The sequence below is a fragment of the Balaenoptera borealis genome (genome assembly GCF_965194805.1).
Source record: "Balaenoptera borealis genome assembly, contig: HAP1_SCAFFOLD_1798, whole genome shotgun sequence".
Classification (NCBI taxonomy): domain Eukaryota; kingdom Metazoa; phylum Chordata; class Mammalia; order Artiodactyla; family Balaenopteridae; genus Balaenoptera; species Balaenoptera borealis.
Window position 1 is genome coordinate 1 of NW_028122450.1, and position 23,228 is coordinate 23,228.

The window sequence follows — 23,228 nt, forward strand, 5'->3', positions numbered from 1 at the left end:
CACTTAATTTTTTGCACCAAGGATGTGTATATATATATATATATATGAAATTTTATCTTGTCAGTGTCTTAACAAATGCACAGTGGGTACTCAAGAAATGTTGGTTGAATAAGTTGAAATGTAGGGAAAGAAGTTTAAGCCTGGAGCTTACAGAAAGAAGGATAGCTTTTCCAATTCTTTTTTCTCCAGTGTGACCACTGGATACTAAAACCTAACGAAGGTTAGAAAACAAACTAAAACCCCAAACCAGTTTTGCTTATGAGTTTAGGTATAGAAGTTGTAAATAAGATATTGGCAGATAAAATCAGCATTATGATAAAAGGATAATATTCTGACCAAAAGGAGTTTCTTCTAGGAATCCAGAATGGCTCAATATGTCATTCACAGTTATAATTTGTAATAGGTGAAAGGAAAAGATAACCTCGTAGTGTTTGATAGCTATCTCAAAGATGTTAGATAAAATGTTAGACACTTTGAAAACTAAACCAAATGAACTAAAAATAAGAATGGAATGATACCCTTATAGCATGATTTAAATAAAACAACTCAGTAAATATGTATTATAAACATATTTTAAACTAGTAGCCAGAATTGTGCTTACTCTGACGTATACTAAGACGCATCCATTAAAGTTAGGGAGAGGCAAAGATACTGTTCATCAGTATTTACATTATTCTGGAAGTGTTAGGCAGTGCTGTTAGATAAGGAAAATGGAATAAATAATATCAGTAACGGTAATGGAAAGGATAGGGCTAAATTTTCATTACAATGTAGATGGGAACATTAATATAAAGATGCTGCTTTCCCCCAACTCTGTGAATTTAGTGTAATCCCAATAGGAATATTCTTGACACGTGCCCAAATGATGTTGCAGTTTCTTTGCAAGGAGAACAGTGCGGGAACACTTGTTTAAGCAGCTCATGATATATGTGTTTTAAACCCAGTGATATTAAAATCTGTGGTACTGGCACAGTAATAGATAGCTAGATTGATGAGACAGAATAGAACCAGAAATAATATAGTTTTAAGCATATGATACATGTTTGGGAATAATCGCCATCTATTTGGAAAACAGTACATAGTTACATCAAATTAAGTTCTAGATGAAATAAAGAGCTACTTGTTAAAAAATAACAACACTAGAAGAGAATGTAAGAAAAAGGTTTTAATACAATCTTGAGACAGGAAAGAATCTTTTATTGCCATAGCAAGAGGCTTAAACCATTAAATTTGTGTATGTTAGAAAATACAGGTAACAGAAGCTAAAATGGTAATTTGGAGTAAAGCTTTGTAACATGTGGCTTGACTGTTTTGTTTCCAGAGTGACAAGGTGCTAGAGGCACTCGGCACAGCCTTTCTTTGCTCATTACTCAACAAACATCCATTGAGCTTCTAGAATGTATGTGACCCTGGGATACACGCTGGGTATACATTTTTCATGTCAGAACACATGGTCTGTGCCCTCCTAGAACTTAAAAATCTGGTGAGAGACAATAAACATAATTATGAGAGGAAATAAATTAGTTGAGTCTAATTATGTTGGGAGAGGGGATAAACAGGGTAAGTAAGCATCTTTGAGGAGGTGCCCTTTAAGGGAGATCTGAAGAAAGTTGAAAGAGTCTTGCTGAGCATTTGGGTAAAATCATTTCATGAAGAAGGTTAACAGTTTCAAAGGCCGGATGAGAAGTTTTCAGGAGACAGCAAGGAGACTAGAGGACAAAAGCATATTGTCTAAGGGGAAAACAGGCATGAGATGAGAGGTTGAAGAGGTAGCCAGGGCCAGAGTCATTCATTGCATTCATCAGATATTTATTGGACACTAACCCATGTGCAGAGCACAAGGAAATATAGTAGCAGTGAACAAAACAAAAATCCATGCCCTCTAGGAGACAAAGCACTTGCCTTCAGGATCCCTGCAGGTAATGCAACAATTTTATTCAAAGTGCAAGAGAAAACTGCACCAATGTTTAATCAAGGGAGTGATCTAGTTTAGCTTTTAAAATCTACTCTGGCTGTGTTGAGAATAAATGGGGGAGGGAAAATTACGAGTGAACAAGGAAGTCTGATAAAGAACAACTCTAGGTTGGGTGAGTGGTGACCTGAAATGGCTATTGTGCATTATATCACTAGTGTGTCAAGAAAGGCAGAAAGAATTGAGAGCTGGCAACACTGGGATATCCGTAGATTTTATTATTATTGGATTATTGTCCATCTTTTAAAAAAGCGGGTTTTCATCAGTTCCAGGACTCATAGTTTTTCCCATCTCAACAGTATGAAATTGAGTTAATAAGTCTTATCCTTGATGGCATCTTAAAATCTCTGTCAGCAAGGCCACAGTCCTGCTTGATTTGTTTGCCTGTGTACTCACAAACAGTTAACAGCTGCTCATTTTAGTCAATGTTGTGAGTATTGTTGCTATTTCTCATGTTAACTTTAGCTGTTGTTCAGTATGTCTTCAGTAATATTATGCTGTGAACCAGCATTGAAACAGTTATTGGTATGGAGAAAGTTATAAAACAGTTCAAAATGATATATGATTAAACTTTATGGTTAAATAAGTAAAAAAGGGTCTTGCAATCAATATAAAATAAAAATTCTGAATGATAGAAGCTTGGGTCATGGTTTATTTGGAGGCATTTCCTTCTTTTCTTTCCAGCACATTAAACAGTGGTTTACCTTACAATCAGTGGCATCTTAGATTTGATGAAATACAGTAACATTAAAATGGCACTCATATCCAGGAACATTTGTGATTAGTTTTCCATTTTGTTTATGAACATGATTCTGTAGATAGCAGGTAAATAATTCCCCCAAATAAAAGCCAAAGAAGAAAAACAAAAATTAAATTAAGCATTGTATTTTCTGTTTGTACTGAAATTACATTGTTACGTGACTTATTGTTAGATTTTGTATTGTTTACTGGAGTGCCTTTCCTTTGATGGATAGAAGCGTGAAGACATCTGTTGGACACATACTGAACTAGAGTCAAGACGTGGTTAGTGCCTGGGGCCAGGCATATGGAGTTTTAACAGGCTTTACAGGTGATTCCGTGATACACCAAAGTTTGGTTCTCAGTCTGTTGGCAGAACATACCTGAATTGGCTATGGAATTTTTGGATCGGCTATCCATATGCATACCAAAGCATTGTCTATAGGCTGAATAAATATTTCAGTTCTATACTTGCTCCTGTTTTTTTGAAATGTAGATCCTATTGTGATGAAGAAAATAATTTGTTGGGAATTCCCTGGCAGTCCAGTCGTTAGGATTCCGTGCTTCCACTGCAGGGGCCACGGGTTCGATTCCTGGTCGGGGAACTAAGATCCGCATGATGCACGACATGGTCAAAAAAAACACAAAAAACAGAAATTAAAATACTAATTTGTTTTAAAACATTTACACGTATGTTAATTTTGGTCTCTTTAATATTTTAGTCAACAAACCTTGTTTAGTGCAACTGCTCTCATGTTAAGATTTGCAGCAGTGTTTGAGGTTTAAAAGCCCTACTCTTAATCTACGGATTCAATGCAATCCCTGTCAAACTACCACTGGCATTTTTCACAGAACTAGAACAAAAAATTTCACAATTTTTATGGAAACACAAAAGACCCCGAATAGCCAAAGCAATCTTGAGAACGAAAAATGGAGCTGGAGGAATCAGGCTCCCTGACTTCAGACAATACTACAAAGCTACAGTAATCAAGACAGCATGGTACTGGCACAGAAACAGAGATATAGATCAATGGAACAGGATAGAAAGCCCAGAGAGAAACCCACGCACATATGGTCACCTTATCTTTGATAAAGGAGGCAAGAATATACAGTGGAGAAAAGACAGCCTCTTCAGTAAGTGGTGCTGGGAAAACTGGACAGGTACATGTAAAAGAATGAAATTAGAACACTGCCTAATACCATACACAAAAATAAAAAAATGGATTAAAGACTTAAGTGTAAGGCCAGACACTATCAAACTCTTAGAGGAAAACAGAGGCAGAACGCTCTATGACATAAATCACAGCAAGATCCTTTTTGACCCACCTCCTAGAGAAATGGAAATAAAAACACAAATAAACAAATGGGACCTAATGAAACTTCAAAGCTTTTGCACAGCAGAGGAAACCATAAACAAGATGAGAAGACAACCCTCAGAATGGGAGAAAATATTTGCAAATGAAGCAACTGACAAAGGATTAAACTCCAGAATTTACAAGCAGCTCATGCAGCTCAATATCAAAAAAACAAACAACCCAATCCAAAAATGGGCAGAAGACCTAAATAGACATTTCTCAAAGAAGATATACAGATTGCCAACAAACACATGAAAGAATGCTCAACATCATTAATCATTAGAGAAATGCAAATCAAAACTACAATGAGATATCATCTCACACCAGTCAGAATGGCCATCATCAAAAAATCTACAAACGATAAATGCTGGAGAGGGTGTGGAGAAAAGGGAACTCTCTTGCACTGTTGGTGGGAATGTAAATTGATACAGCCACTATGGAGCACAGTATGGAGGTTCCTTAAAAAACTAAAAATAGAACTACCATACAACCCAGCAATCCCACTACTGGGCATATACCCTGAGGAAACCATAATTCAAAAAGAGTCATGTACCAAAATGTTCATTGCAGCTCTATTTACAATAGCCAGGACATGGAAGTAACCTAAGTGTCCATCAACAGATGAATGGCTAAAGATGATGTGGCACATATATACAGTGGAATATTAACTCAGCCATAAAAAGAAATGAAATTGAGTTATCTGTAGTGAGGTGGATGGACCTAGAGTCTGTCATACAGAGTGAAGTAAGTCAGAAAGAGAAAAACAAATACAGTATGCTAACACATATATATGGAATCTAAGAAGAAAAAAAAAAAGGTCATGAAGAACCTAGTGGCAAGACGGGAATAAAGACACAGACCTACTAGAGAATGGACTTGAGGATATGGGGAGGGGGAAGGGTAAGCTGTGACAAAGTGAGAGAGTGGCATGGACATATATACACTACCAAACGTAAAATAGATAGCTAGTGGGAAGCAGCCGCATAGCACAGGGAGATCAGCTTGGTGCTTTGTGACCACCTAGAGAGGTGGGATAGGGAGGGTGGGAGGGAGGGAGATGCAAGAGGGAAGAGATATGGGAACATATGTATATGTATAACTGATTCACTTTGTTATAAAGCAGAAACTAACACCATTGTAAAGCAATTATACTCCAATAAAGATGTTAAAAAAAAAGGTGTCAGATATGGGGATATATGTATATGTATAGCTGATTCACTTTGTTATAAAGCAGAAACTAACACACCATTGTAAAGCAATTATACTCCAATAAAGATGTTTGAAAAAAAAAAAAAAGCCCTATTCTTTAACTAGGTTCTAGGCTAGGAATTTTGGCTCTAACATGTCTGAGGAATGCCCATCTGTATCTTTGGCAGTTGTCAGGTAAGAGCAGAGGAGGTTAGAGGGAAGAAAAGAGAAATAAACATATATAGAAAAAAAATAGAAACCTTGGACAAAGAGTAGGAAGAATTCAAAAAGAAAAAAGGTCCCTAGTTAGTGTTCCCTTTCCTAGTGATTTTGGAAAGTGTGAACAGTTGCATCGCATAACTTACTGATTCAGGTTATCCTTCCTCATCTTTTTTGTTGTTGTTGTGTCATTTGTACCTCATTTCCATTTTGACAGGAAGATATGTTTTCTCAGAAGCATGCTGTTACTTGAGATGGTAAAGGGTCAAAGTGCAGTGCTGTCTGACAACGGCGGAGTTGAGGTACAGGAGGAGCAGTGAGGGTTCCTTCTTCACTTCTCCGTGTGGAGTACAGTAAGCCCAGAACTTGTGTGGAGGATTGAAATCTGCTGAAGGGACATCTAGCCTTGAACCAAGGGTGCTGGAGGCTAAAACCTGAAACTTGAAAGAAAGAAATTTCAGACATAAGTACTACTTTTCAGTCACAAATGCTCCTTTCTCTCAGTTGTGTAAGTAAATGTTGACTTACTTTTAAAAAGAAAGAAACTACTAACAACGGAGAAATTTTGTTCCTAACTTGTTTGTTTTCTTTCTCTAGTCATTATTCTTTATTAAATCAGTGAGAGGAACTGAACATATTTTCTACCGTGTACCACAGTTGACAGTATAACAAGATCCAGATAATTCTACCTGTATGAATCTCTGGGCTTTCTTTAATTTGTGTAGAGTGAAAATTTTCAGGCTAAAAAGAGCAAAATAAAGCAAGCACTAGCACATTCGACTTCTTACATTTGTCTGAATGGTACATTCTTTTTTATTCCCAGAGTCCTCTCCCTTTATTAACGGTGCAGGAGTCAGAGGCTCGATGTGCTCTCTGGGAAAGGGGAGTTGGTCAGCCCACTGACTGCAGGAGGTGTTCATAATGAGCTTTAATGCGCAGGCCTTTGAATGGAGATCTGTTACGACTGATAGGTTTTACAAGATCTTAACAGGAAAGCTTTATGCCTGCGAATGGTTTAAAGTGCACCCTAGTTCCTTAGCAGAGGAGGATTTTTTTTTTATTCAAATGGATTTCTTTCCTTATATATCGCTGATAAGCTTGCTAGAGTTTAAAATGAAATTGTAATAGTTTCACTGTAAAGCATTTGGAAATTTCCCTAATATCTGTGTGCCCAATTTATCACCTGTTTACAGTGTAGGGAGTAGATTCAGTGTGGACAGACTGGAGGCTGGGGGGTAACTGATGAGTTTGTTGTTTTAATGCAGGTGAGAGGTGATTATGGCCTGAACTAATGTGTTCAGATTTTGTCCTGGATTAATGTGTTCTGCATTTTACTGTCTTAATGAAGTGTTTTATCTTGCAGGGGTTAATTGTGGATTAACTCGATCCTTAACGAGACTTGCTTTTACACTCTGTTGGCTCTAGTCTAGGTAGCCTTCCCTCTAGGGCTAGACTGTCTCTACTCCTAAGACGTGGCCTTTCTGGTGTCTCTGCTCAGTGCCTCTGATGTTCTCTCCACTCTGGCTCTTTGGAGCTTGAATTCTTCCCAGCCCCATGTGAGTTCAGGTAGTTGCTCAACTCATAGCTCTCTGGTAGTTGTTCTTTGACACTGTGGAGTCTTTCCCTGTACATGCAGGCTTAGTATTTGGTCAAAGACTCCAGGGGACCCCTGTCAGATCAGACACTGCTGCTTTTCTGGCTAGCTTCTTCCTCTGTGTCATTCTGCTCTGGACATTTCTCCTGTCTTTGGGACTCTTACCCACTGATCTGTCTTCTGAGCTCTGCGGGACTGCTGTTTTCTGTTTGGTCTTCCTCTCCCTGCATCACATATTGGATAGCAAGTCCGGACCATAACCTTGTTAGTTTCTCTTCTCTCAAGGATCATACTCCTGTGCTGCTTGTTTTCCAGCGTCTGAAAACAGTTGCTTTATGCATTTTTGTCTAATTTTAATATAGTTTATGACAGGAGGGCTAGTCTTCTGTCTGTTATGATCAGATTGTGTTGACCTTGTAGAGGGTGAGAAGTAAATAGGAAACTCGTTGAAGGATTGAAAACAGACTATTGCCGTGATTTGTTGATGCTTTATCTAGAGTACACCATTGCTTTCTTTAAAATGGACAGAGGAAATGAAAGGAAACTTAACTCGAGGCTGTTGTAGTAATCTAGGCTGAAACTAGACTGGAACTGGAGTGAAATGATAAATTCAAGAAATCTTTTGAAGCTGGAACAATTAGGACCTGCTCTAGAAGGTGGTAGGAAGTGAAGATGTGGGAGGAATGAAAGGAGACATTGTGCTGTTTGGCTTGAACCACCGGGAGGGTAATGCCATTTAAGGAGATGGGCAAGACTCATCAGTCTTCAGAGGAGGGGCTAGGTTAAAGAGGAGAAAATCACGAGTTTTGTTTTGGATGAAATAAGTTTGAGTGACCTAGTAAACATCTATATACATGTCAGATGGGCAGAGCAGAGGGCAGGGCTAGAATTTCACCAGCACTGTTCAGATGGAAAATATCCATCTGTATTCTCTGCCATCGCTAGGGGCTGTACCAGGGTACTCGGGAAGTACTGGCTGACTCAGAGACATTCCCAGAATCTGACAAGAAAATAGCCTGAGGAGGTCTGGTAACTTCAGGGTGATCCTTGAAGACCCGAACTGTGATATTCTGCCATCTCCTTCCTTCCTTTCTGATCCTGAACGCACTGACATTTGGATTGAAAAAAATAGCTATGTTTTTCTGCCATTTGCTACCTGTAGACTGTTTAGGAAACTTGTTCAGCAGTCTTACCTTCTTTTTTTTTCTGATTGTAGCCCCTCTGGAGAGAGATTTCCATCGTAGGTAGCCCGGTGGTTGTTGCTCTGGGGGAGGATGCTGTGCAAAGGAGGTTGTCCACACAAATGCTTTCAGTTGTTTTGTGCAGTGCGGACTGTGGCTACTTTGATTCCTCCTTTTTCTTTTTTTTTAAATAAATTTATTTCTTTTTGGCTGTGTTGGGTCTTCGTTGCAGTGCGCGGGCTTCTCATTGCGGTGGCCTTTCTTGTTGCAGAGCACGGGCTCTAGGCGCGCGGGCTTCAGTAGTTGTGGCTCATGGGCTCTAGAGCGCAGGCTCACTAGTTGTGGCGCATGGGCTTAGTTGCTCTGCGGCATGTGGGATCTTCCCGGACCAGGGCTCGAACCCATGTCCCCTGCATCGGCAGGCGGATTCCTCACCACTGCGCCACCAGGGAAGTCCTGATTTCTCCTTTTAAAAAGGGACTCTTTCTAATCCCCTTTTTGGATTGTTTGGAGTTCTGATAATATGTCTTGGAGTCCTGTGGAAGAGTGACACACAACGTGGGGATGTGCTGGAGCTTCACCTCTTGTGGCGGCTGGGGTCTGTGTGACTTACCGTGTATAACCAGGTGTGCAGAGACGGGGACCCTCCTGTACCCCTTAGCCTGAATGCAGTCTGTGTGCTCCCTGGTCCACAGGGAAAGGTCAGGAAGACAGAAAGTGGATCAGAGTGTCTTACAAGGCCGGGGTAGTCATCTTTGCATGTAACTACTACTCCCTCGCCTCTCCACTCCCCTCTTGGAAAAATGAGAGTGAAAAGGAGGGCACTTACTCTCTTTTTTGCTTCTCTTGTATAGGAGATGCATCGGAGATTTGAGAATGCCCCCGATTCTGCCAAAACTAAAGCTCTGCAAACTGTTATCGAAATGAAGGTAAGTGAGAACTTCCTAAGGAATCTTATGTGTCATTTCACATTTTAATGTGTGAGTTTAAGAAAGTGGTATGTAATAATAGTTCACTCATTTTGTAGACTGAGAAGAAATAGTAAGACTTAATGAAAATGACACATTAAAAGAACTTCAGTTTCGTTTCCTCTTGTCCAGCATTTCTTGGAGTCAGCTGTTCTCAAACCTTTTGATATCAGGGCCCCTTATTCTCTTAAAATGACTCATTTCATTTGTTTTTAAGAAAATGTCCGCCAAATACCAAGTTTGTGTGTCAGTTCTTCTCTCGAGTTAAGAATAGGGTTCCGTGAAAAAAGTACCTGATTGGGCTTGCAGCTCACAGAGCACCCAGTGCTGTCCTGGGAGCAGCGTCACACCCAGGTGCAGCAGCCGGGCCTGGCCCCTTCCTGTGTCGTCACACAGCATGGTACAGAGATACATACTCAAGGGCTGAGCATATGAAAAGTCACCAGGGACATTCCTAAGTGAGCCAGTGTTTTAAAAATGTTCTTTCTTAGTTTTCTTTTTTGTCTGAGAGTGCTGACACTGAAGAATACACTGACGGCTAGCACGGTTTGGCGCTGTTGTCCAGAGGCACGAGCGCTTTTGCCTGTCCTTTATACCTTTAGTGCACGTGTTAACACAGTGGAAAAGGCACATAAAGTCATAGTATTATTATGAAAATAGTTTTGACTTCTCAAAAGGGCTAGGAGGCACCCCCAGGCTTTCACGGACTATACTTTGAAAACTTCTGCTTTAAGTTACTGAGTAGTTAGAAATCTTTAGGCTGAACGTTATGGTGATTGGTGACTAAGCGCTTGCCTTCTGTGTTAAATTGCCTGGATTCAAAACCTGGCTTTATTTAACCAGTTGTATGACATAGAACAAGTAACCTAACCTCTCCATACCTTAATTTCTTTATTGATAAATGGTGATAACAATAGTACCTATCCCATGGGTTCTTTTGTGGTTTAAATTAGTTAAAACAAGTAAAACACTTTAAACAGGACCTGGCACATAGTAAACATTCAGTCAGTGTTAGCTGCTATGCTATTATTATTTTTATTAACAACATATTCCTTCTTGCAAGAGCTAGAAGACTCTTACAGATAGGGACCCCTCCCTCTCCCCCTCCTGCCCTCTCTGTCTCTTTTTTTAACTTCTTTGTATCCCCTAAAAAATTTGACACGGTGTTTTGCATCATGTGCCTTCATTTAATATTTGTTGATGTGGCAAGAGTCTTTAGTTTTTGGTATATAAATAGTTTTATGTAAATAGATGCTTCTCAAGTACAGTTATCAGAATGGTTCTCTTAATTTAGAAGATTTCCTCTTAAAACTTTGTCTTTATTGTTGTATACATCTTTATTCTCACTGGGGAAAGGGTTTACCAAACAAATACCAAATTAGTGGATTCTGGGTTCTTTATAGTTAGACAATTCATAGTCTTGAACATAATCTTGTAAACAGCCTCTAGAAAGGTGTAATTACATACTCACATTTCCCACAAGTTTATTGGTACATGTTATTTCCTGATCCCTGTTGGAACCTAAAAACACACGAGTGTACCTGTGTTCACAGAATTATTTTGCTTGCCTTTTGATGGCACAGGGAAGTGTACTGGTTTTAACTGGCAGTAGATCTATTTTAAGTTGTGTTAACCTCCAGCCATTCTGCTAAGAAGCAAGAGACTGAGATTCTGGTGGCCCAGTGGGGTCAGGTAGATGTTATGTTGAAATTGCAGATGAAATAGCTGAGATGCTGAGGGTGTGGCATGAGCTTGAGAGGATCATGAAGACCTAGACTGGTCTTTGGGGGAAATGGGAAAGGAGGTGATGGTGGACAATAAAAGAGCCCAGCTGTCTTCAAGGTGACGTAATATTTTCTCTCTCCTCCTCCTCTTCCTCCTCCTTTCTCCCACTTTCTTCCCTCTGCTTCCTTCTCCCTTCTCTAACTTCTTCTTTTCCCTTTAGCAGTGGAGGAGCAGGGAGGAATTACTGGACTGCTGTAGGGTTAGAGTTTTGCTGGGTAGATATGGCAGAATTACTGGGATGCAAGTGAATTGAGGGTGGAGGTGAAGGAGTAGTTGGGATGATGAGTCCAGGAATGTAGCCTGGATAGGAGGGAAGAGAATTCAGAATGGATGGACAGGTTGGGAGAAAATGTAGAAGTTAGGGAGGTGGAGGACTCTGTGAGATACAAGAGCAGCAGTTAATGTGAGTGACGGTGTGTCAGGCCTGGGAGGAGAGGCCTGGGTGATGTGGTCTTGTAAACTGGATAGCTAAAATGGACCAGAGGATGAAGGCGTTGGCATTACGGATGTCAAGGAATTCGGACATTGAAATCCTAGGATTATGGCAAGAGTGGCATTTGAAGGAGAGATCTATTGTCAGCCGGGTGCTGAAGACTTCTTCAGCGGGCGGGAGTGACGGGGAAGCCCCTAGATGGCAGCCGTGCAGAGGGAGAGTGAAGAGGAGTGTGAGCTTTAAATGGGAGCAGCATGGAGGAACCTGGAGGATGCCCACACTTGTCCCTGCCACTCTGTGATGCTGGTGGATTAGTGAACTTCAATGGAGAGCGTTGGGGGAAATTATATCCTTTGGGAAAGCCTGGGTTTACTTAGAGCAGGGAGACAACTTTTGAAAAAAAGTTGAGCATTTGGGAAATTTAACAAGGAAAAGAGGATTTCAGTGGACTCAGTGGGGTTGGTTGATTAATGATGGGAGACCCAGGGCTGGGGAAGTATAGAGTAGTAAGATGATAAAGAATTTATTTATTTAGTTATTATACATTCTAGGAGTAAGAAGCCTCCTTGGAAAGGGCTGTCCTCAAATAAACCCAGCCTGAGTACTGGTCGGTGCTACAACTAGTCCAACATTTCTGGCGTTAATTTTCTGGCCTCATCCCAGAAAGTAGCCTGGCAGGTTCTTTTTCTGCCTCATGGCTTTCAGAGCTGCAGTTATGGTCCCTTTTTAGGTGCAGATTTTATGGTGCATGATTTGATAGTGAGTGTCTGATTTGGTCAAGAGCTGCCTCTCTGTCTGTGTTGGGATTTTCAGATAGTGCATTTGAAGCCGTTTATTTGTTTATTCTTCATGGGCCGGGATAGTTTTAAACCGAGTAAATCAAAATCCTGGTTTAGGTTTAGAGTGTCTCTGATTGTGTTAATTTAATATGTTTAATTTTGAACCAAATGTAAGTTTCATTTGAATAGATTTGTAAAAGAAAATTTTCGTTGTGTTATTTTTAAAGGTAATGCAATGCAAGTCAGAGGAGTACAGCCCTCGCCTCTCCCCCGAACCTAAAAATAGCTAGCTGTAAGTGTCTCATGATAAATCCTTTAACTCTTATCAGCATACTCTCAGATAACAAGGAAAGTCAGTCAAGACAGGCTTGAGGTAAAGTGAAAAGAGGAAGTCAGTCTCAAAATTTCTTCCTAAAGGAATGGTTTCTCTAAAATTCCAAATAAAATAAAGCTATACTGAATTTATGCTCTTTAAGGTCTTTACTTCTTAGGTGAATAAGCATATGCAACTATAGATGTAAAAGTATCTATTCTTTGTAGGAGTTTTTCTGTAATTGATGACATCTAAAGTAATCTGGGGATAAACTAGATACTGTGACAGACAAAACCAAGAAAATGAGTATAGACGGATGTTGTACTAGGAGGTGATATTCGTGGTGATGATGATTTACAAGGACAGTGACGTTTCTTTTTAGAAATCATTATGAGATATTTGAAATGCATGGTGAAGTATAGCGAATAAGTAAGATTACTAATGCAGTAAGTAGCCTCCTCTTATCTGCAGGGGATAGGTTCCACGACCCTCAGTGGATGCCTGAAACCACAGATGGTACCAAAGCCTATATATACTATGTTTTTTCCTATACATACCTATGATTAATTTTATAAATTAGGCACAGTGTGTAAGGGATTAGCAACAGTAATTAATAGTAAAATAGAACAGTTATAACAGTATGCTGTAATGGAAGTTATGTGAATAGGTCTCATTCTCTCTCTCTCTCTCTCTCTCTCTCTATCTTACTGCACAAATCTAATGCCTTCTTCATCTAAACTAAGCACTTGTCATGCACTGTAGCCGTAACTTTTGCAGTTTGAGGTGCAACAGCAAAACTGGCACGAATTTCTTTTTCCTTCATCCCAATTTCACTGCTGGAAGATTCGTTCTGACTGTAGATCTTAGCAAAACCTCAGCATGTGAGTTTTTCTCTTAGTGAGAACTTCCACCTCTTCACTTAAAAGAAGCACCTTACGGCTTCTCTTTGTCAAATCTGAATTGCCAGCATACTACTCTTGTGCTTTGGGGACGGTATTAAATAAAATACTGTCACGTAAAGATGGTCACTTGAACACAAGCACTGTGATGCCAGGACTGTCCATCTGATAACCGAGACGGCTGCCGTGAGTGCCTAACGGGCGCGGGTACACTGGACAAAGGGATGATTCACGTTCCGGTGGGACAGAATGGGATGGTGTGAGAGTTCATCATGTTGATTGGAACAGCGGTGCACAGTTTAAAACTTCTGAATTGTTTTTTTCTGGAATTTTCCATTTGATATTTTCTGACCGCAGTTGACCTCAGGTAACTGAAACCACAGAAAGCAGAACCACGGAAAGTAAAACTGTGGAAAAGGCGGGACCACTGTGTGATAAAGTGTAACTGTTAACGTAATTATTCATCCCTTTGTTTTTCTGCAGTGGGGCGTTATCAGATCTTTATTATTGTAGATAACGGTTATACGCATTATTGTGTAAATCTTTGAAACCTTCTTACTCTTTTCCCCACTCCTTTGGGGGCAGAAATAAGCCTTTTAGGGGGGTCAAGTAAAACGATAAAATATTATAGCTAGAAAAGGTTTTACTGTTAATATTACAGATGTTTTCACTAGAAGTTTGTTGACCATAAAGTACTTAGAAACTTTAACTAGTTTTCCATTGCTTCTACTTCTTTAGTTAATACTCTCAATTTTAATCAAAAGGGTGCAGAGGAAAGGATAGAGGAAAAATCATAGTATAGATCTCAGTCCTCCTCCTCTCCACCATATGGCCATGAAGGATATATTTTAGAAGCAAGGCACCAGTTGCAATATTTCTACATATTTGTTTATCTTTATTAAATTTCACATCTGTAAAGACAGACTTGTGCAACCTCTCTTGACTTTTTGCGAATACTTTAATGTCTAAATCTTCCTTTGTCCTCAGGATTCAAAAATTTCCTCTATGGAGCGTGGGCTCCGAGACTTGGAAGAGGAGATTCAGATGCTGAAATCGAACGGGGCTTTGAGTACTGAAGAACGAGAGGAAGAAATGAGGCAAATGGAGGTCTATCGGAGCCATTCTAAATTTATGAAAAACAAGGTCATGGTGTGTGATACCGTGATTTTTAAATGGGGTTTGAAAAATTGATGCATGTTCCTACTTCTTTAGTGATGATGGACCTCACGCTGTTTTATCAGGCTTCAGGGAAGAATACTTGTACCGTAATTCTTTCAGATAGAACTTTCCCAGAATTAAAGTCAGAATTACTGATGTTGTATAGTTATTTCAAATTTCACTTCAAAGAAAATTACTTGTATGAGGCTAAGTGTGTATTATCACAGTTTAACATTTCATGTCTACCAGTACTTCTGAGGCGATTAGTAGGATTACATCCAGATGAGTTTTTCTCACTATATGAAACATCGCGTTTTCTATGTCTTGTGAACAAATTTAGAAGTCAAATTCAGCCTAAGAGACTGAATCCACCTCCCCTTTTTTTTCCTGAAATGGCTTAAATAAAATCGTGTTTTCCCTTCAAACACAGTTCCCTAAAGGAAAGCCCTTTGCGCTCTCCCTTGGAGAAGACCCATGTGTATCAGGTTTATTGTTTCCCACGTGCACTTGGGGTGTATGTACAGTAGGATAGGCATCGCTGAGACATATCAGTCTGTATTATAACCTCAGTCACAGTATTCCTTCTTTAGAGCCAAAGGCATTTATTTTGATCCTATGAACTATTTTAGGCAAATTGGAGGACTTAGTTTATTACAGTTATCAGTTTATCAGGTCTGTGGTGTTTTAAAGACCATAATTTCAATTATAAAATATTAGCTAGAAAATAAGTGTTCCTCCCCCTCCCCCTGCCCCCCATATCCCAATTGTGTTAGTTCCCTAATTTCTCAGAAGTGAACACTGTTCCTTTAATGATACAGTTTCTGGCTTCTTTCTGTGATACCCATACCTGCATATAAGTCAGTAGAATATTCCTCTGTTATTTTAAGAATCTGTTATCAATGACTACGGCCAATTTCATGTAACTTTTAGAACTTAAAAATTCACATATCCAACTTTCTGTTAGTTTTGATTTATCATTCTAACTTGAGAACAAAATAAAATATCATCTCTGCTTCCCATTTGCTGATTAGCACATTTCAGTCCATTACCCTGTGAAAATAGTGAGCCCATCTAGGGTCCTTTGAAGAGGAAATTAGGGGAACAGATTTGATTGTGTTATATGAGTTATTGTTATTTCCAGTTACTGCTCTGGCTCAAAAGCAGATAATAAGAAGACCTAAGTTGACACATGAGTGAAAAAGAATAACAATGTCGTGACAGGTAGAGCAACTGAAGGAGGAGCTAAATTCGAAAGAGGCTCAAGGGGAGGAGCTGAAAAAGAGAGCGGCTGGTCTTCAGGCAGAGGTCTTTGCCGAAAGATTTACCCTTTGCGTGCAGTGATCCCACAGTGGGACCCTGCTGCTCTGGCTCTGGGTGCTCACACTTTCACTCTGTGGTCGGCAGCTTTGCCCGGGACTAGCACTGACCAGCCTGCTCTGCTCTTTAACTGACTCCTGTTCACCGGTTTGACCCACGTGCCACCCTGTGTGCAGCGAGCCCTCATGTGCTCTGGAAGCCCTGTCCCTGGTTTTTTATTGTTGCTTTGTCACTGTGTGGATGGTGCTTCAAAGCTGTTTTTTCTCGACTCCTTTCCTGTTAACCAGAAACTTGTTGATTTATGTGAATGGTCTCTTTCTCTTCTTAGGTACAAAGAATGTGCAGATGTTCTAGGTCCATCACCCAGGGTTTATTTGAATCTGATTTCTTGAGTGAAGTGCTTTACCTTCATATGTAGACATCATCTTTAAGTCCCCGATAGGTGATTTTGCAACAAATTTTACTTTCTTTGGAACAGATGTATAGAAGTGATTAGCTTATTTAGTTATCTGGTCAGTTAGAAGTAGCATGAAACTTAAAGTCTCTAAATCTATTCAGTAGCTCAGTCATCTGTCTAGAGAACTTGAAATTCCATTTCAAACTGTGATAAAATGATTATAATAAAATAGGTGACACTTGAGTACTTATTATAAGCATTTTATAACCTACTAAGGTGGGTATATTCTCAACCCAATTTATGGATAAGGAAGCTGAGGTAACACAGTGGTGCTCAGGAAGCACAGTTAGTAAGAGGCAGAGTTTGATTTTTACACAAGCCATTTGGTTCCAGAACCTGTGCTGGTAAGCTCTGCACTCCACAGCCCTATACTAGGCTGTGCACGCATTTGTCTCCCAAGTGTCAGGAAAAAAACTGCTTCTGAAAATTACGGTAGGATAAGACTGGAATGCAGCATTAAAAGAAAAAAAAAAAACCACTTGTGCTAATTTAGTGTGTTTGCTATTTATGGACCACTTTATAGTATAGATAGAAAAGTGAGATATTTTGTCTAAAAGGGTCCAATTTGGTTTGTTGTAACCATGTATTGTCTAGAGGAGAAGTTGATCTATAACTTTTTTTTCCTCAGCTAGTATTATTAATTTCTTTTTGTGTCGAACAACAGGCTAAACATTCTATACAGTTTTTTGGTTTAATCTGTACGCAGTACAGTGGCACTGGTTTGCTTTCTCCATCTTACTGATTAGGAAACCAAGGCTTAGAGAGGTAGTTACCCAAGAAGACACACTCGTTCGTTCTCACATGGGATTGACTGCAAAAGCCTTATGCTCCTAACTTTTAAGGAAAACTTGTGCTTCTAAACTCTTCTATTTAGGATATTTTCTTCTTTTTCTCAGTCTTTATGGTCAGTATAGCATTATTTGAGGATTATTTAGTAATGCAGATGATGAGGAAACTGAGATTTTATATTTATTTTTGATCACATGGTCTAGAGGTAGCTGGGAATTTGAGTAATCTTTAAGCCATAGTTCTTTAGCTGATGAGGTGAGAACATTTTGAACGTTTCTCCTGACTATTCATTCATACCACCAGTGCGTTTTTAGTGCATTCTGTTTGTTAGGGGTGGGATGTTGGTAAAGGGATGTCATGAAAGATGCTACACCATTACAGTATGTGGCAGCTCCTGGGTACGTATCTGTGTTACAGGATGGAAGTAGCTGCTGTTTACAGCTATCTTCCACTGATGTCCTTAGCAGCTGCGAGTATTTTGCATACAGTGAGCACACAGAAATGTTTGTTGAATGAATGAATATTCTATTTGTAAGTAGAGATTTCATGCATATGAGAAAAATGCTTGTCTTCCTGATGAAACAGAACAGTAAATTATAAGTTTATTTTTAGTCCTCCTTAAAAGTAATTTTAATTACAGTCAAATGTATTTCATACTTTCTCATGGGAAATTGTTCTCAAAAACTTTGTCCCTTATGCCTAAGATTATTTCAGTCAAAATACTTTAGATACATTCAACTTTTTAAAAAGTATTTTTTGTTTCATCAGTGGTACTGAGATTACAGACTTCTTGTGAAATTTATACTTCCAAGAGTCTATATTTTAGTGCATAGCTACCTTGCTTAGGCAGTAGATACAATGTAAAAACAGATATGATTTTTGTTAATTTGGCTTACATTTAGAATAAAAGAGTAAAAATTCTTAGAAACACGGTAGAAATGTAAAGGAGATGTTTGATGTTAAATGTTTTCTAAGTTAAGATGAGAAAAATTTCTGGGGGAGTGAGTGGCACCTGTTGATGTATGGATTACTCTGTCAGAGTAATTCAAATTTGATTACACATGTAGATTCTTAAAGAATGAGATTTTATGCGTTCTTTATCTAGGTTATATACTTTTATCCATTTAGTTGATATGACATGTTGTAGGTAATATAACTTTGTAGGTGGAATCTTTCTTTTAGGTCAGTACCCCTAACTCCTCAAAATTATATAATTTTTAGAAAGCACATGTTTATAATGCCTTATAACACTAAAGTGGCTTTTTAAGAAGGACTTTATGTACACTTTCATTTGAGAATGAAAAAAAAACAATGAAAAAATAATTGTGCAGCTTTTGAGTTTAGATAGCAATAGTAGGAAGTTTCTTTTTTCTTTCTGTATTCCATCTACACTAATCCTGCTGTATGATTTGCAGTTTCTTATGACTTAATAAGATGAAAACTGCTTTAGTCGTGTTCAGATGCTTACTGCTGTCTCATAGTCATCTAAGTGAATTGGGATTTTTCTTCTTCCATTCCTTTTCTAATGGATTTCAAAAGTTTAGGGGAGACAATAAATGAAAACTGGAAATTTTGCTATTAGTTGAATAAGCTTTGTTTTTTTGTTGGGGGGGGTGGTCAGCTAAGATTAGATGGTGCAAAAAGATGAATTGTGTCCTGTCATAAAGTTAATGCTGTATATCTTGACGTGGATCTGTCAAAGATCCAGATCAGAGGTGGTGGTTTTATTTCTTTTTTCCTTACACTGCTTTTTCTTCTTCTCTAGATTGGTCAGGTGATGCAGGAGCTGTCCAGAAAGGACACAGAACTACTAGCCCTACAGATAAAGCTAGAAACACTCACCAACCAGTTCTCAGACAGCAAGCAACACATTGAAGTGCTGAAGGAGTCCTTGACTGCTAAGGAGCCTCGAGGGCTGCCATCCTGCAGAACGAGGTAAAAGGAGTTGTGGGATTTGCACGGAGCCCATTCCTTGGCACCTTTTCTTGTGTGTTACCTGTGCACTTCTTGTTGTGTTGAGATACGGGAGCTATGAATAATGTTATGATGGATTCTTTAGCGATGTGGTCAGTTATAGTACTAAACTATAACCATCTTGTTTCTATTGTTCTTGTATCTAACAAATTAAACCGGTGCAGTTAATATATGTTTTTGATACTTCAGACTTTGACTACGTCTGTGCTTCTAAGTAGACTTTAAACTAATGTTATGAAATGAAACGATAGTTGTAAAAGCATTTGTTTTCACCCGTGGTAAATCTTTCAGTCATGAATGGGAGTGAGCTTGGTCAGCCTGTGTTGGGTTATTAAGTGTCCTTAATTTTTGGTATTATGAATAGCTTTAAGTAGGCAAACTGTGGAATCTAGAAATGTTTGAGATAAATCTTGTTTTGAACTGCAGATTATTAGACATGTGCCTTCATGTCCTGTTTGAAAATAAAGTTAGCATTTTTAGAAATATTAGAAGATTATCTAGTCTGCCAGCCTTGATTAGAGGTAGGAACACACTAAATAATTCCAGGCAGATGAGAATCTCTCATATTTGCAATGAGAAGGAATTGATGATGCTATTTGGATTTACTGTCTTAAGGAAAATATTTTCTAAAGATCTCAATGAAATAGAGAATTTAGGTAGGAATAGGTAAGCAGTTCTGCTGTATAGAAGAAAAATAAAGCGTATAGTATGGATTAATTTTTTCTTTTCTTTTCAAGAACAAGATAATAGATAAATAAAGGCATAGTGTAATGAAGAAAGGAATGGGTAGTAAAAAGAAGGCATAAAAACATCTTAGACCCAGAAGTTCAGAATCTTCAAGCGAGGAGGAATGGGAAAATGACCAAAATGTTTCGTGTAGTATTTTATTTTTTTACAGTTAGGGATTTTGTTGAAAATGAGAGATTTGGATGATGTATTTATAATTTTCCTTACAACTTATACTTTTTCTATTTTGATCACGTTTCATTTTATCATGATACCTCAGAGGGATATTTTGGGGTAGATAAGGCTCTGGCTCTGGAGTCACAGTTACTGAGTGTGAACTTCAGTTTTACCACTTGCTACCAGGTGCAGGGTCCTGGGCACATTACTTAAGTTCATTGTGCCTCGTTTTACACCTGTAAGATGAAGAGGCGTTCCTGCCTCATTAGGTTGTTAGCATTAAACTAATTTATTCACTCCTAGTGCCTGGCACATAGTAAGGTCTTTGTCTGTCAGTTATTGGCATCCTTCTAATTCTTGTAATACTATCAGCTAATATATGTAAACTGTTAAAACGGTAAGAGAACATTGTTGCTTTTCTTTTCATTGGCATAAATTTTATGTAGAAGGTCTGCTATTTAACATTTTTATCAAGCTAAATTAAGGTTTATTCAGGGAATTGCAAATACAGAATTATCTGAAAAATGTTACCTGCAAATTTATTAATTTGTGGCTTTATTAGAGATTTTCACATCAGTGCCTGGTATGAATGCAGTACTACAAAAGGGTCAGAAGAGGGTGCCAGTGTTTTGGAGCTGAGCCTGTTGCCAAGTGCTGCTGTGATAGTTTTGGATGGAGGTGGCAGGTGTGGGAACCAGGGAACCAGGCAGTTGGTTAATGATAATGCAAACACTTAAAAGCTTGTCACAGTCTAATAGATGACTTCTTCCCCTTGGCAACCCATCCTTCTCTTTGTACCTCCCTCTGAAATAGTGTTCTTATTAGCTAGGTCTCATACAGATGGGCTTGTGATTGGTTTCTTGTACCATAGAGAACAAAGACTGTATTTGTGGTCATTCTTGGATGGTTTTCGTATTTGTTTTTAGGACTAACTGAGTTGCAGCAATTACCCCCTGTAAGTTATTAGGACAACTGCTCAAATATAAGGGTCTCATTCTAAAAGATAACAGTAGAAAAGCTAACTTCCTTTTGAACTTGGGGTGATTATATGAATGTTATATGCCTGTTTATCAGGATTTGCTATTTTTTCTTAGATTACTCTGGTGACACTTGACAAGGCTCACTTTTTCCAAAGCAGCTTTCTCCTGTTGGATCCCATAAAAGACAGTTTGAACCAGCTCTTTGAAAATTCTCACCTATTTCTATAATTGCTATCTTTCTGTTCCTATAATTGCTCTTTTTAAAAAAAATAATTTTATTTATTTATTTTTGGCTGCATTAGGTCTTCGTTGCTGCGCGCGGGCTTTCTCTAGTTGCGGCGAGCAAGGGCTACTCTTTGTTGTGGTGCACAGGCTTCGCATTGCGGTGGCTTCTCTTGTTGCACAGCACAGGCTCTAGGCTTGCAGGCTTCAGTAGTTGTGGTACGCGGGCTCATTAGTTGTGGCTCGCAGGCTCTAGAGCCCAGGCTCAGTAGTTGTGGCGCACGGGCTTAGTTGCTCCGCGGCATGTGGGATCTTCCCAGACCAGGGCTCGCTCCTGTGTCTCCTGCATTGGCAGGAGGATTCTTAACCACTGCGCCACCAGGGAGGCCCCCTATAATTGCTCTTTATCGATCTCATCCTCCTCTCTGAAGCTACCCTAGACTTTCATCCAGCTCTCAAATCACAAAATTAAGCACATATGAAAAAGAACATGGATTCAGGAGTTTTTTGGTTTTTTTTTTTAATTTTAAAATTCTTGAAGGAAAAACGGGATGTGGGAAAAGACCTGGTGTTTTTCCTGTTCAGGGTCCATGGAATGAGGTCCTTTTGTGTTGGGCAGTGTACAGTGTATAGTATGTATGGAATTGCTCCAGTTTTATGAACATCTCCTTTAATCGGTTGACCTTCACAGAGGTGGTCTGGATTTAGTAGCACTGTGGTCAAAGCATGGGCTTTGGAGTCAGACCTAGGCTTGAAATAGCCTTCTACATTTATTAGTTATGTGACCTTGGATGAGTTATTTTACCTCTGTAATCCTCCATTTTCTCATCTGTCACTGAGAATAATAATAATACCACCTTCCTAAGGTTAGAGTAGATGTTTAATGTGGCTAGAATAGATTTTTTAAATTATGAAGTTCTCATCTGAATTTGGAGGTGAATATTAAATATCAGTGGGTTTAAAATATCACCACTGGTTTTTTTAGATGATAACTTTGTAGCCCTCTCCCCACCTTTGTACAGATAAACTGTGCACTGTTGAATGACACATCTCTGCCTGTGGCCTTTTGCAAGTTTCTCTGAGCTCTTCAACCTTTTGTTGGGATGTCAGACAGAACTCAGTGCAGTTGAAATAGCCTTTTAAAAAGGTCTGCTTGTGTACACTCTCAGCCTCATGACCCAACGCCCTTCAGTCATCCTCCTTTCTAGATGGGAACAGTGGGAGATGTGGTGATAGGAAATTATACTTAGTGATCTTCGGCAAGTCACTTAGTTTCAGCTTTGATTTCCTCAGCTTTAAAATTAGGAGTAGTTTAGATTATTTACCTTTTTAAAAGTTTATGGGGACTTCCCTGGTGGCGCAGTGGTTAAGAATCCGCCTGCCAAAGCAGGGGACACGGGTTCGAGCCCTGGTCCAGGAAGATCCCACATGCCGCAGAGCAACTAAGCCCGTGCGCCACAACTACTGAGCCTGCGCTCTAGAGCCCGTGAGCCACAGCTACTGAGCCCATGTGCCACAACTACTGAAGCCCACGCGCCTAGAGCCCGTGCTCCGCAACAAGAGAATCCACCGCAATGAGAAGCCCGCGTACCGCAACTAAGAGTAGCCCCCGCTTGCCGCAACTAAAAAAAAGCTCACGTGCAACAACAAAGACCCAACACAGCCAAATAAATAAATACATAAATTAAAAAAAAATTTATGAAATACAGGAAAAATGCAGAAAATAATATAGTAGACAGTACTCAGATTTAACTTACATTTATGTGTGACCACATTAGGTGATCTTTAAAGGTCCTTTCAAAGAAAAGATTAAAACAAAAAAAGCTCATTCTAAACTAAATATTCAGTGAAAGCAGAAACTTTTGTTAGAATCTCAGGTTTTTAGAACTGGTTGGGGCTAGGAATAGGCTAGGAATAAATATTAGGAAGCTGTCATTATGGGGGTAGTGGCTAAAGCCTTAGGGATGAATTGGTTTCTCCAGAGGAAGGTTGTATCGAGTGAGA

The 23,228-nt window shown here is 39.2% G+C and overlaps 1 protein-coding gene and 1 long non-coding RNA gene across 7 annotated transcripts in view; one reads left to right on the forward strand and one right to left on the reverse strand.

The window, feature by feature from the left end:
- Positions 1–1,147: 1,147 nt before the first annotated feature.
- On the reverse strand, positions 1,148–5,742 carry LOC309622201. The gene is made up of 2 exons (XR_014240603.1): positions 5,619–5,742; positions 1,148–3,315 (listed from the first exon to the last, which is right to left on the reverse strand). It is a non-coding gene; the product is annotated as an uncharacterized lncRNA (long non-coding RNA).
- Positions 4,116–23,228, forward strand: part of LOC309622199 (ELKS/Rab6-interacting/CAST family member 1-like) — a 73,437-nt gene continuing 54,324 nt past the window's right edge. Inside the window, exons 1-3 of one of the 6 annotated variants that reach the window (XM_082409328.1) lie at positions 4,116–5,980; positions 9,102–9,176; positions 14,412–14,567. In XM_082409328.1, coding sequence (XP_082265454.1) covers positions 5,960–5,980; positions 9,102–9,176; positions 14,412–14,567 — 252 coding nt within the window. In that variant the 5' untranslated portion in view covers positions 4,116–5,959. The remainder of the gene's footprint in view (positions 5,981–9,101; positions 9,177–14,411; positions 14,568–23,228) is intronic. The other 5 variants (XM_082409324.1, XM_082409325.1, XM_082409326.1 and 2 more) reach the window with 5 other exon arrangements.